Genomic DNA, 14,887 nt, shown 5'->3' with positions numbered 1-14,887 from the left:
GGGACAGCAAATTTACACTGTTATTCAAGCTGTACACTCACTACTTTACATTGTAGCAAAGTGTCATTTCTTCAGTGTTGTCACATGAAAAGATATGATAAAATATTTACAAAAATGTGAGGGGTGTACTCACTTCTGTGAGATACTGTATATACTTTGAGGGTGAAGTGTGGCGCTTTAATTATTTACATGCGTGCAGGTTACAAGTTTCTTCCATCTCAGAGCAGCTCCGTTCATAGAAGCTTTGCAACTCGATCTTAGCACGTGTTGTTTTTTTGGGTTTCCAATAACGTGCATTTGGGAATGTGTAACATGCTAACATGCTTTGTGTTTCATACGAAGTTTTGCTTTTTTTTTTTTTTTTTTTTTTTTTTTTTTTTTACAAACTCAATTTCTGCATATTCAGTGAGTTTGGATTGCTTATAACGTTCATCTGGGAATGTGATGTGCGCCATTTAATCAGATTTGTAACATAAATCACTTAGAAACCTAAGCAAACACAGGAGAATACGTTTCTAAATATGCAAACTGTTTATCATGATTTCAAAACAAGTTTAATCCCTCACTCTGAGTTTGCATGTTTTGATGTCCACATATTCTTGTTCAAGAAATTACAGTGGCTGTAGCATTTGCATTGTAAAAAAGTGGCCAGTTATTAAATATTAAGTAAACATTTGGCCAGTATTAAGGTTTTTTCTGTGTAACAGCAGCAATCACTAAAATGGCACTCTCTGGCACCCTCTGCAGGCATTTGTTATAATACATAATGCACTTTCTATTTTTATCAAAAAATCTGATTTCTCAATTAATTACCAAAATAATCGTTAGTGACAGCCCTAGTCGAGTTGTACAGTTTGTTGAGATAGTCTATGGTTTGGACGGAAGCGACAGAACTTCAACTGATAAAAATGCACTGTACTACGATACTACTAAGCAGATCATGGAGACATAAGCGTTCATGATCAAAAACTGTGATATCGCACATCCCTATTTTGCAGTTTGCGCATCTATTTTTAGTTGCAAATGCAAGTGGAACCCTTGCACTGTTGAAAGCTGATCAGAACTATTTTTAGGTTTGTTATCAAGGTGAAGGACTGGCCAGTCACTGGGAATCTCCCTTTTGAGTAGATCGTGCCATTAAGGGAGCCAAACATTTGCTTTCATTCATCTAATTTTGTTTTTTGGCAGTTTTATAGTCTAAAATGTCTTGTACACTATTAAAAGGTCCACTGAAACAGCCTGGGCTTAAATTAAAATTCATGCACTTGTCTTGAATAACTTGTCAGTTATCATCTTGATAGGTTAAATCATTGTTGCAGTGCATTTATGAGTTGGTGTAGCTCAGGTTTACCAGAGTGCAACAGGTTACCTATGTGATAAACCTAGGGTCAGAATAATAGATGGCAAGATTTGACTATTTAAGGTGAATTGGTGTTTTATATGTATCCTGATAACTCCTGGCTACAAACATGACCTATGATAAAATAATCTGACAAATGCATCATGTCTCTTAGGAAGCGTCCTCGTGTGGATGGAGTTGGGAGATCGCGGGAAACGAGTCCAGCTCGGCGCAGAGTGAGCCGCTCACCACTCAGACGTAGGTCTGTATCACCACGGAGACAGTCTCGCTCCTCCCCCAGAAGGCGAAGTCGATCGCCCCTAAGACGCAGGTGAGACACAGTGAGAAATACTGTCTTGAACTGTAGTTTTTGTCAGTGAAACCCAGTCCAGTCTGGTAGTGCTGTAAGATAATTTTGTAATGTACTGTTCTGTATTGGCAGGTCTGCTGATAGGGATCGGTTTGGCCGTTCCAGACTGCGACGATCAATCTCCAGAGATCGCGAGAGGAGGAGGAGGAGGCGGAGCCGAGATGAAGACAAGTTTAAAGGCAGTCTGTCAGAGGGTATGAAAGCAGACCAAGACTCCTCGTCTGAGGAAGTGTGAGTAATGGTACTATTTTCAAAGCTTAAGCCTACTGGGGTTGTCTGTGATGTCAAAAAAAGTTTGAAAAATCACAAAATGAAAAACAAGAGTTGTAGGGTTGGGAATCGAAAATCGATTCCAATTCAGGAATCGGATACTTATTATTATAAAAATTGATGTTGATTCTGCCTATCGATTCCTGTGTACGCATTTTAATGTGGTTTTAAACCATTCAAGCACAAGCAGCAGTGAAAGAGAACTCAATTCGGAACTCGCACACTGTTTTGTTCGTGCTGGGCGCAAAAAGTTTCTCAAATAGTGCACAATACTGAATTGAATTCTCTTTCGCGTCTTCCTGCATTTGAATGGACAAATACACACAAAATTGTCAATATCCTCGTAAACACTTAGGGTTGTTTTAAATGAACATAAACAGTTGAGAAAGAAAAGGTATGTATAACTGTATGTTGGATCTGTGCATTAGGTCTTAAAGTGACAGCAGGCTAATAAACTTGTCTCTGTCATTACTGTTAATCAGAGAACAAAAGAAAATCACTCGCTGATCTTGACTGAATTACTTTTGTAACTTTAATAAAGATTAATCTATATTTTATTTATAAAAATGCAGTGTTATTTTACGTTTGATTTCAATTTCTGAACTTTGTATTTGTGCTATTGCTAATTTGCTTATTTGTTATTGTATTACTGACTATATACTTTAATAATGTTTGAAATTTATATTAGTCTAATTTATTCTTTAGGCTGCTGATTTTTGTTCAGCTGCGACAATGTTTTACAAAAAGATAAATATGTTTGATATCTAAATGTTTGACTTCATTTTTTTTTTTACCATATTGGAATCGAAACTGGGAATCGATAAGAATCGGAATCGATAAGTGGATTTGGAATTGGAATTGTAAAATTCAGATGATACCCATCCCTACAGAGTTGTCAAAATAGGTTGGGCTGTGAAAATGTGACCTGTTTACTTGAATAATTACTTAAAGCATAAAACAATCTTTATTTAACTGAGAAATACTTGAAAGCTTTTTATTCATATTCCTTGTAATATTTGACTTTTAAAATAATTACACTACAATTCAGTAAGATTTTTTAAAAAGAATTTACTGAGACTTTTTTTATGCTCAAACAGCAACATTACACACTAAAGAAAATTGAAAATGTAAAAAAACATAAGGTCCTCTTTAAACCAGTGTTAATTTTGTTGACAAATAATTTTCATCAACATTTTTTTTTCACGGACGAAAACATGACAATAAATAAAAATGCGTTTTGAATGACTAAAACTATGACTAAAATCTACTCTAATTTTTGTCAACGAATAAAAAACGAGACGAAAATGATAGAGAGGGACAATATGGGAAGATATCCAGTCAGAACTGCTGTCCTGTGTGGAAGATGCGCACATTTGAAGTGGGATCTAACCGTGGCGCTGTTGCACGCTCTACAGGCTCGCCCAGCAGCACTTCAGACTGCTTTGCAATCAATGAATAGCGCACATTTATACCAAGCGATTGCTTATAAGCTAATGTTGATGAATTATGACAATGTTTACCACACAATGTTTATACAGGGTGTCTGCGGGGTCTTAAAAAGTATTAAAAGTTGATAAATCAATTTAGAGAAAATTAAGGCCCTTAAAAAGTATTCAAAAAGTCTTAAAATCCATTTTCCAAGGTATTACATTTTGTATAATCTTTATTATGTATATTTGTCCAAAGAGGTTGTATGCTAAAGTTTACCTGAATTTAATCATTGCGTAGGCGAATAGTGTGATTCTGTGTAGTTTATTTATAGAATCCCGCTAGATTTGATGTCATCTGTTACCGCGCTCACTGACTGACTGATAGCACAGGTCCTTTCACGCTTGGTTGTTAAGCAACATCGTTGACTAATCTGCACGAATGGTTGGAGGATAAGGAGTTGGAACTAGTGGTGTAACGGTTCTCAGTAAAAAATCCAACCGTGCCGTTCTCCACACACGTTTCGGCACACACTTGCACCTCGGTTCATCTCATATCTGACAACGCATACGCATCTATAATATGGTTTGTTGAAAATAAATAAAACAGACAGAGTTAGGCTAATGTATGTTTCTGTCGATGGATACACATTCTGGCTTCCCCTAAACTTTGTTCAATGCGAGTGCTGTATGCTCTATATGAGCAGTCATTTACGCCGTCATCATCCGAGTGTTGATAGCGCGCGAGCACAGGTGAGACCTGAACAGAACACATTGCTATCTGCGTTTAAACTAAACTCATTTAAGCCTGGCTAATTTAAACATTCGAGCGCAAGGGGTGAAAGAGAACTTACACGTGCGCTGTGAGTAGATTTGTGCACTCATCCGCAGCGCGTGCGTGTACAGTGTGCAAACATCGAGTTCTCTTTCAAGTCTTGCGGTTGAATGGACAAATTCACACAAATTGTCAACATGCCCGTCTTGGCGAGTATCCTAGCAAACATAGTCGGTTATTAAGTGAACTTATACACTCGAGAAAGAACGCATGTGTTCAGTGTCAGTGTACTGATCCGTGCATTATGTCTTAAAGACAGTCCTGCATTCCTGTTGTCTGTGTGTTTTTAATGTTAATCAAACAACAAAAGACAAGGAAATCACTCACTGCTCTTGATGAAATAGCTTTTGTTACTTAATTAATAATTAATAATGATTAATCTTGTGAAGATTATGCAAAATGCAAATGAAGTGTTGTTTTAATAGCTAACGTTACTTCATTCAGTTTCTATATACCTGAAAACTACTGATACCAGAAAAACCTGAAACCTTTGTATCTTTGCTCTATTGTATTTATTTGTGCTGTTGCTTGCAGTTTGATTTTTATTTTCTTTATTTTTATTTGGCCATAGTCCTTTTTTCCCTGAACATAGCACATACCAAACCGTACCGTAACAGTGACCCTAAAACCGTGATTAAAAACTGAACCGTTGCACCCCTAGTTGGTGAGGGTGAGGGCCGTCTCTGGGAATAACCGTGAGGCGTACTGCTCTGTGTTTCGGAAGGCAATTAGCGTAGCCTCGATGAGGATCAACGCTGTCCAGTCCCACATGCTAAGTGCTAGCCACAAAGCCGCTATGGGACGCAAAATGCAGGTCTCTATCGCGCAAATGCTTGGAGAGCTTTATTTTCCCTCTTCAGTAAGTTTTGTCAATTGTTTTGTTTATTGGTCTAATTCTTGTTTCTGGTTTCTCTTTCTAATAAACCTTGCATTGGGTTAGTCACTCAATTAATTCTCTTGTACTTTGTTCCCACCCTTCTGAATTATGTTGCATTGATAAGGAGTTATCACAAACTAAGACTGTTTAGTTGTGCTATCTTGCAATCAATATATAGTAAATTTAAGTTAAAGTGTCGCTGATGTAACCGGTTAAACTTGAAGTGGCGATGAGGTCTTAAAATGTATGGGAAAAGTCTTAAAAAAGGTCTTAAAAGGTATTAAATTTAACTTCACAATTCCTGTATATACCCTGTTATATGGTAGTATGTTTTAGACGGTTGTAAGAGTGCATATTTTATCTCCCTCATCTGAACTTAAATGAGCAGCCTGCTACTGCTACAGTGCAGACTGCAGACATTTCAGAATAAGAGTCACAGTGTATTTCGGAATGGTTTATAATTATTCTTTTTTCCTGGTCATTATTGTTATTTTGTTTACACAATAAACTGTATTTAATTTAATTTAATTTAATTTCTATTTAATTCATAGTAAACTACTGTATCTTCTGTCACAGGAAGGAAAGACTAAGAACATTTTGACACATTCTATATATTTTACAGGTATAAGGGTTATTATAGTTAACTAAACCTAAACCATAAAAAATCTTCATTACTTAAAATAAACGTTAACTGAAATAAAATAAATATATATAAAAATGTAAACTTATTTTATTTAATCTAGTTTCCAAGCTTTAGCTTAACCTGATGTACTAAAATAACTAAAACAGAAATAAAAAACTATATAGACATTTAAAAGCAAAAACTAAAAGACATAAACACAAAAAATTACTAAAACTTTTAACTAAAATTACAATGAAAGCAGAAAAACTAAATCTAATCAAAATCTTAAACAAAAACTATAATAGTACCTCAATGATAAGTGTCAATCCCTGCCAAGTACTGAATTGAGCTCTCTGTTTTTGCATTGAATGGTCAAAAACCGTCCGCTTTGGTGAGTAAAGTGCAGTTGGTTGTCTTAAGTGAACATAAACAGTTATCAGTATATTGGATCTGTGTATTGTTAGAGAAATGCTTACTTAATGCATTACAATTTAACTAAATTAGATTTTAGTTGACTAAATCTACTGTAGAATTAGTCGACTAAAATCTTATGTATGCGACTAAAACTAGACTAAAACTAAAACAATTTCTGATGAGTAAAATGACTAAAACTAAATGGCATTTTAGTCAAAAGGCCATAACTACAACTAAATCCAGATTTGCTGTCAAAATTAACACTGTTTTAAACAGCACAACAGTTTTCAACAGTGATTTAAAAAAAAAAAGTTTCTTGAGCACCAAATCAGCATATTAGAATGATTTCTGAAGGATCATATAACACTGAAGACTGCTGAAAATTTAGCTTTGCAATCACGATAATAAATTACGCTTAAAATCCAAAAAACAGAATTTATTTTAAATTGTAATATTTCACAATATTACTGTTTTTATTTATTTTATTCTATTTAAAATGCATCCATGAGACTGACTAACTTTCAAAAACATTTTAAAATGTCTTATTGACTCCCAAATTTTGAACCGTAGTGTGAAAATAGCAATTTTTTAGTGTTAAAATTGTTTGACTGATATTGTATTGTAACAACCTTTTTTGAAATATGATTATTTAATGCAGCTAATATGTTCTCAGAAGTGTGAAGAAGTGTGTTGGAAGTCATCTGATTTACATAGTAATGTTAAAGTTGCCATGGTGGAAATATGTTTAGGATGGAAGATTTTGATGCAGAAGAGGAGGATGAAGAGGCTCTGATTGAGCAGCGACGACAACAGCGGCTTGCAATCGTACAGGTAACGCAATACAACAATATTCCTGAGGCACAGTAACTTCCTTCTATTGAGAGAGATGATTTGATTATAAAACTGTTCTGTTTTGATATAGAAATATAAAGCAGTAAATGAGGACAGCAATATGGGCTCCATGGCATCAGAGCCCAGCAGTCCTCAGAGTAGCACCCGCAGTCGTTCACCCTCCCCTGATGACATCCTGGAACGGGTAGCAGCCGACGTGAAGGAATATGAGCGAGAGAATGTAAACACTTTTGAGGCCAACATCAAGGCCAAGCACAACCTCATCGCTCAGGAGAAAGAAGGTGGCGTAATCTGGCTGAAGTTGGCACATTAGCAGGGTTCTTGCTTGAAGTTTTCAGGAAATGTTTCAGATTGTAGGGACAATTTTTAATCTGGGTGGTCTTTCTCATTATGACATATCAAAGAATCTATAAGCTAATGAATGACTAACAATTTATTGTCTTTTATGCAGGAGCCAACCCAAAGAAGCCCTCAGCACCTGACATGTTCACTGAGTCAGATGACATGTTTGCTGCAGATTTTGATGTAAGCTTATTCGGTTTTTCTGCAGGCCTGAGATTAAACCAGTTTTCAGTTGGTTCATTTTGAGAGATCTGACTTCTGTGTCTCTCCTTTCCACAGAGTGCCAGACTCAGGGCTGCAGGCATTGGTAAAGACTTTAAGGAGAACCCCAACCTCAGGGACAACTGGACTGATGCAGAAGGATACTACCGTAAGCCTTATTTAAGTCTTTAAATCCAAAGTCTTGCTACTTTCAGAAAGGAAATACATTTTAAATGCAAGAATGAATCATTACAAAGAACTGTTTTTAGGTGTGAACATCGGTGAGATACTGGAAAAGCGGTATGATGTGTATGGGTACACTGGACAGGGTGTGTTCAGTAATGTGGTCAGAGCTAGAGACACTGCCCGGGCTGGCCAGGAGGTGGCAGTCAAGATCATCCGAAACAATGAACTCATGTAAGTATCCTATTAAACAATGACCATCTTTGTGTTCTTTAATATTTTAACATGGGTTGTCAATTTTAACACATTAATTTGGACCCTGCATCCCGCCCTGGCCCAGACCTGTGTACATTGCATTGAGTTTAGTTACAAACATGATGCAGGGCAATGACTGACTGCATGATGAAGCCTATTAGAATGCAGTTAATGCCACTAAAATTCAAGATATGAGTGCAAAAAAAATTTCTCATTTATATAATATATAGTTTAGCAAAACCACATGAGCTAGAGTGCAGGTTTTTTTTTTTTTTTTTTTTTCCCCAAATATCTGCACGATTGCAAATGTGAAATTAATTTTATACAACAGTTCAATAAACAAGAAGTTAACATTGAGCACGTTTACATGCACGCAAGTAAGCTGGTAACTCACAACTATCAGCTTATTGAAATAACCAGTTTTCCCCGTTTACATGCAAACCAGTAACCTGACAACGCAAGTAAACCGCGTTTACATGACTTTATTAATAAAACGGGTTATTTCCCTGTAGTGGCGTCAAAAAAGAATCATTTGCGCATCTGACTCAGAGTATTTCATATATTATGTCAGTTGTGATGTTAAATAAAGCTTGCAACATATCAGCGGGAAGCTTACGGCTCATATTGTTCTCTCATGCAGTTACAGATGCTGCGTTTTGACTGAAACATTCTACTTCTGCTGCACGAGAGATGAGAACACAGTTTTACAATTTTCTGGGTCTTGAAAGAGTCTGCGTTTGTGATAGTTCCATCTTCCTTTCCCACAAAACACTCACTCTGTCTCGATGCGTTTAAATCTTCACTAAGGATGTTTTTCTGTCACGTATCACACATGCGCACTTCAATAAGCCGACAGAAAGCAGGTTACTGCGTTTACATGCCACGTGAAATCGGTGTAAGAGCCAAAAAACTACCTGTTCCGACCGGTTTATGCTTAAGTCTTTATGACCTTACTCTGATAAAAGAAAAACGGGTTACTGCGTTTACATGACCACGTTCATTGTCAGCTTAAGCATAATCGGCTTAAGAATGTGCATGTAAACACACTCATTGTTACAATATTGACAATATTGTCTAAAATGTCTGTTTTTGCTCAATTTCGGCAATGAAAATAAAGTCACTGCAGAATTGTTTCCAAGCAACAAACAGCAGTTTCATTCCTGAATGAATTCCCATTTTAACAAATCGAATGAACCATTGATACAGTGACCCATTTAGTGTTGTCACGGTACCAAAATTCCAGTAGTCGGTACCAATACCAGTAAAATTTTACGGTTCTCGGTACCAATTTCGGTACCACAGGAAAATCTGTTGGAACTATTTTACTATTTTATTTAACTAGCATATTTTTAAAAACATTAAATATGATGGTTATCATACATATTGTAAACATACCTATTAAGCTCAAGTACCCATTACAGGGTATCCGCAGGGCATTAAAATGCATTAAAAGTCATTAAATGGATTTTGCGAAAATTAAGGCCTTAAATGGCATTAAAAAGCATTACATTTTATTTCTACAGGCATTAAATTTTTTTAGATAGTTTTGAAGAAAAATAATACTACCAGTTTATTTTGAATAAAGCCTGAATAATTAATAACTTTGATTTGCTGTTGCAAAATATGCACATTGGTGTGATACACACACGGAACCAGTATTGGAGACATGGAGACGAAAGGCTGCCTCAGTGTTGCCAACTTAGCGGCTTTTTTTTTTTTTTTCCTCCCTTAAGAAAGCGCGTTGTGACGAATATAGCGACTTGTTAACCTGATCTAGCTTCCGAGACCAACCGGTACTACTGCATGACCGTGAGATCTTGCTTTCCTGCCGCAGGCGCACCTCTCTGGTTCAGCAGCGCATTCAGTTGAGGATGTGCGCTCTGTCAGAAAACAAATAAAATAGATACTATTGCTTCTAACCTGAGTGATCATTTTACGTGTACATATAGCCAGAATCACAGCAGATGTCTTTATCTTATGTCTATGGTAATTTTTGTTAGACAACGTCAGGGCTCGACATAAACGCTTGTCCATTAGTCTGGGATAAGTGTATTTTTATTTTTTTTGAAGGGGTAAGTGAAAGAGAATTTTACTTTCCCGACCGGGCAAGGACCTGATTAAAACGTCAATATCAAAAAAAACAAAAACAAAAAAACAACTTGGGAATCGCCAAAATGCCAGAATGACTGATTTTACTACATTTAGCGTAAGTGGATAATAAGTCTGTATAATGTACAGACGATAACAAGGTTGTGCTGTTGAGGCTCGCTCACCATCTCGAGGAGAAATGGAAACATGAGCGAAGCACACACAAAAAGAAACTCCGTTAAACATACTGCGGTAAATATTAAAAATGTGGAGTTTTTATAACTTGATACTGGTAAGCAAAATCACACGACCAAGAATGCTGTTTTCCTAAATAGGCTACCATCACGATTAAAAACGTGACACTGATTTCATACAACAGTTCAATTAACAAGTAGTTAATATTAAGTCACTTACATTTTAGAAGGAACATTGACTGTTTTTGTTCTATTTTAGCAGCAAAAATAGTTTCAAACAAAGATCACAGCAGAACCAAAGCGCAACATTCAGCCTTGTTTTTACTGAATGATTCAGCGTTTTGAACGAATCGGTTGAGTCAAAGATTAAATGACCCATTCATAAACAATTGCCTCATTCTTGATTGAATCAGCCATTGGAATGAATCGTTTGAATGAATGACTCAATGAATCACTCATTAAGACAGTTACTTGCTGCCACCTACTGGTGGATTAGTTTCATTTTTAAAAGTATCATTCCCCCCCCCCCAACATTTATTTGTATTTTCAAAAATTATTTAACACAATCCCATAACATTATTTAATGCAGTTGTTAACTATCACAAATATGCAGATTTACATAATTATGTCAAAGCTGCAATATTCTGAAAGGATATTGCTTCAGAAAACATTTATATTTACATTAAAAAAAAATATCCTTTTTTTTTTTTTTTTTTTTTTTTCAACTGTTTTACTTGTACAAGTGAATGACTGATTTACGCAGCCACCATTTCATATTGTCTGACAAGAAAAACAGAAAAATATATAGATGAAACAATTTTATTGGGAATTTGTCTGTATTAAAATATATAATGTGAGCAAAAGGGTAGCAGCAGAGAAGCAAACAAATGTTGGGCTGACACTTGGCAGAATGCGAATACAACGACATGATGAATATTCTAATTGCTGTATGTCGTCATCTATCGACATTTAGGGACATATATATATATATATATGGCATTAAAAATGTAAAAATTGGCATTAAAAAGGCATTAAAAAGCATTAAATTAGATTTGATGAAACCTGTAGAAACCCTGCATTAAGCACACTACCATCTTTGAGCTCAGATTATAAAAAGAAAAAATAATGTATTATCCTACTTGATGTCTTAACCAGTTGATGTGTTTGTTACTACATACCTCCAGTAATTTCAAGAAAATCAGACCATTGTACACTGAGATATGGGTATCCATGTGTTCACACTGTCTGGTGGCCATTTTGAAAGCTGTCTGAAAACTTTCACCAAAAGAGGAGCCTCTTAAATGTGCATTTTTAAGGTGGTTGAGCCTTTTTTTGGGGTAGTTATAACTACTTACTGAAAAATTAGGAGATTAATGTTTAGACTTTTGCATAGTATAATTATTACAGTTAGATCCAAAAGATAGTTTGTTTAGCAACATAGCGCAGATGCTACAGAACGTAGTTAGCTTACTAGCTGTATTAGATTGTTTGCTACACTAGTATATTACTTTACAGGCATTACTGGCTTGTACTTTTAAATCCATAATATTATAAATTTACAGTTTATTGATGGTCTGTGATTTTAAACTGCTGCCATTTTTAAAGACTTCATATTGTTGTTAGGTGAGCTTAAAGGGTGCACTACTATGAAAATCACACAGCTTCAGTGTGACATCAATAAGAAAAAGTATAATTTCTTAGATAAACTTTATTATCCCGAAGGAAATTTGTCTTGGACACATACACACCAGTGACTGCTGCTTAAATAAATAACTTAGTACATACATAACATACACATACCCACACACACACAAACACGCACAATACCTGTAATTAACCCACAACTGCCATCAACCAACCAGTTGCACACTACCCATCTTACAGCAAACCTCTAATCGTTGTAATAATAAAATTCACAAGAAAAAAAGATCATAAAATATACATGAATATCGGGGCAAAGGGCCACTATAGGGGCAAACCTCTCGCTGACTTGTCATTTAAAGCTTTGATGGACAGGGGGACAAAGGAATTCTTAAAGCAGTTAAGCCTGTACTGGGGAACTCTAAAGCGTCTTCCTGAGGGAAGAAGCTGGTACTCGGGTGAAGGACATGACTGGGATCTGAAATTATTTTTTGGGCCTGTCTAATAATAGTTTCATTGTAGACAGCCTGAAGTGTGGGATGCTGTCTAACTCCCATTATTTTCATGGCTGTGTGTGTTAGCCGTGTGATCTGGGCTTTCAGCTGTACACTAAGGTTGCCAAACCAGGCTGAGATGCCGTACCGCAAAAGGCTCTCAATTACAGCACGATAGAAAAGAAGCAACGCTTTCTGGTTAACGCCAAAGACCCTCAACATACGTAAAAAATATAGTCGCTGTTGAACCCTACAACAGATGTTTTCTACCTGAGCACTCCATGTCAGTTTATCAATATGTATGCACAGATATCTGTAGGAATCAACCTGGGCTATATACTGGTCATTGATGGCCATCTCCACTGTTTTCTTAGTGTTGATGGTGAGAGAATGCTTATCGCACCACTGGGCAAAATTCTGGACCTCATGTTTATATGCAACTAAATCTGATGCATCCAACATGAGACCCAGAATAGCTGTATCGTCAGAGAACTTAATCATGTAATTGTTAGCAGTACTACATGTACATTTATTAGTGTACAATGTGAACAGTACAGGGGAACTTACGCACCCCTGGGGAGCGCCAGTCCTGATGGTCAGAGGTTCAGACAATGTCCTGTTCACCCTGACTTGCTGGCTACGATTTGTCAAAAATGAATGGAACCATTTAATAATAAAGGGGTTGACATTCATCCGCTGCAGTGTTTTCAAGAGAACATGAGGCTGCAGAGTGTTAAAGGCTGAAGTAAAATCTACAAACAGTCTGGCATAAGCCTTAGAATTCTCAAGATGTTTTGTCACTAGGTGCACTATACTGTTGATTGCATCATCAGTGCCTCTCTGGTGTTTATAAGCTGAAAGAATGGGGCACCAGGCAGGTGTCAATTCATCTGCACATGATCTTAATAAAAAGGCAGAGATGCCATCTGGATCTGTGGCCTTGTTGACATTAGTTAGCCTGAGGACCTTGTTGACAGATTTAAAATCAATCTCTAACCTATCAGCATCATCAATAGCGATACTATCAAGCACCATATTACATTCTGTGGAAAAATCATGATTGTCAAACCTCTTATAAAAATGATTCAACTCATTTGCTTTTTCCAGTTCATCTACAACATGCAGAGATTTCTTAGTAGGTTTTATATTGGTGGCTATTTTCATTGAGTCCCATAATTTTAATATAGTTCATAGTTTGCAGCTTTTCCTCCATGGACTCCCTGTGGTGTTCCTTTGCTTCTTTAAGTTTCTGGTTCAACTCTTTTTGAACAGTTTTAAGTTGTAAATTATCTTTGGTCTTAAATGCCTGCTTTTTCCTGTTAATACAGTCCTTCACCTCCTTTGTGATATAAGGTTTGTTGTTGGGATAGATTTTTATTTTCCGTTTTGGAATCACAGTATCAACACAGAATTTTTTATATTCTGTAGTAGTTTCTGTGGCATTGTCCAGGCTTGGCTCCCTAGAGAAAATATCCCAGTCCGTGCTTAAAAAAACAACCTTTCAGAGTTTCTATACTGTCTTCTGACCATACATTGATAGTCTTAACCAAAGTTTTGCAACTCTTTAGAGCTGTCTTATATGTGGGGATCAGATGAACAGTATTATGGTCAGAGTTAGACAAGGGCGGTTTAGCTATGGCTGTATATGCATGTTTTAAACTTCCATAGCATTTGTCCAAAGTCCTATTCTTCCTGGTATCACATTTAATATACTGTTCAAAACCTGGAAGTGCAGTATTCAAACAACAATGATTAAAATCTCCAATGATAAAAATAGGAGCATTTGGGGTGCGCTGTAATTGTTCATGAACACAGTCTGCCACCTGTGTCGCGGCTCGTGAGGCATTACCGTTGGGGGATACATAAACAGAACCGATAAGGATGTTGCCAAACTCACGTGGTAGATAGAATGGTCTGAGACTTATATGTAACAGTTCGACATCAGAGTTACAGATTTTCTCCCGAACTGAGTGCTGTCTGCACCACTTGTCATTTATGTACAGGCAGAGCCCACCCCCTTTGCTTTTTCCCGACAGCGCGCTCCTATCGGAGCGAATGTGTGAGAACCCATCTATTTCTACAAGACCGTCAGGGATCTCTGGGTGTAACCAAGTCTCGGTGAAAAGCATAATACAGGACTCACGGTACTCAAAGCATCCCCTTGTTAGAACTCAAAGTTCATCCATCTTATTTTTCAGCGACCTTGCATTGCTCAGGATCATAGATGGCAGTGGGGGTCGATTACCTCTTTTCCGTAGCTGCTGTCGTGCGCCTCCTCTTCGGCCTCTTTTTCGCAGTCGCTGACGACGTGCAGCTGTTATGCCCTACGGTAAGTTTTTAGTGAACGATCGGGGCAGGTCTGCTGCGTATCCACAATAACGTAGAGACAGGAGCGCCTCCCTCGAATAAACTAGCGCCCGATTGCCACTAGTTTTACAAGTGGAAAAAAGTTCACACAGGAGCAACTAGCTAACAAACGAAAC

At 36.9% G+C, this 14,887-nt stretch overlaps 1 protein-coding gene across 1 annotated transcript in view; it reads left to right on the top strand.

The window, feature by feature from the left end:
- The window catches only part of prpf4bb (pre-mRNA processing factor 4Bb), a 43,604-nt gene that overhangs the window by 14,009 nt on the left and 14,708 nt on the right, over positions 1-14,887 (top strand). Inside the window, exons 3-9 of the mRNA XM_051882733.1 lie at positions 1,515-1,670; positions 1,782-1,940; positions 6,904-6,985; positions 7,077-7,287; positions 7,458-7,531; positions 7,628-7,718; positions 7,819-7,966. Coding sequence (XP_051738693.1) covers positions 1,515-1,670; positions 1,782-1,940; positions 6,904-6,985; positions 7,077-7,287; positions 7,458-7,531; positions 7,628-7,718; positions 7,819-7,966 — 921 coding nt within the window. The remainder of the gene's footprint in view (positions 1-1,514; positions 1,671-1,781; positions 1,941-6,903; positions 6,986-7,076; positions 7,288-7,457; positions 7,532-7,627; positions 7,719-7,818; positions 7,967-14,887) is intronic.

This window comes from Ctenopharyngodon idella, chromosome 23 (genome assembly GCF_019924925.1).
Source record: "Ctenopharyngodon idella isolate HZGC_01 chromosome 23, HZGC01, whole genome shotgun sequence".
NCBI classification, from domain to species: domain Eukaryota; kingdom Metazoa; phylum Chordata; class Actinopteri; order Cypriniformes; family Xenocyprididae; genus Ctenopharyngodon; species Ctenopharyngodon idella.
Note: the sequence above shows the minus strand (reverse complement) of the source record. Positions and strands in the feature narration are given on the sequence as shown.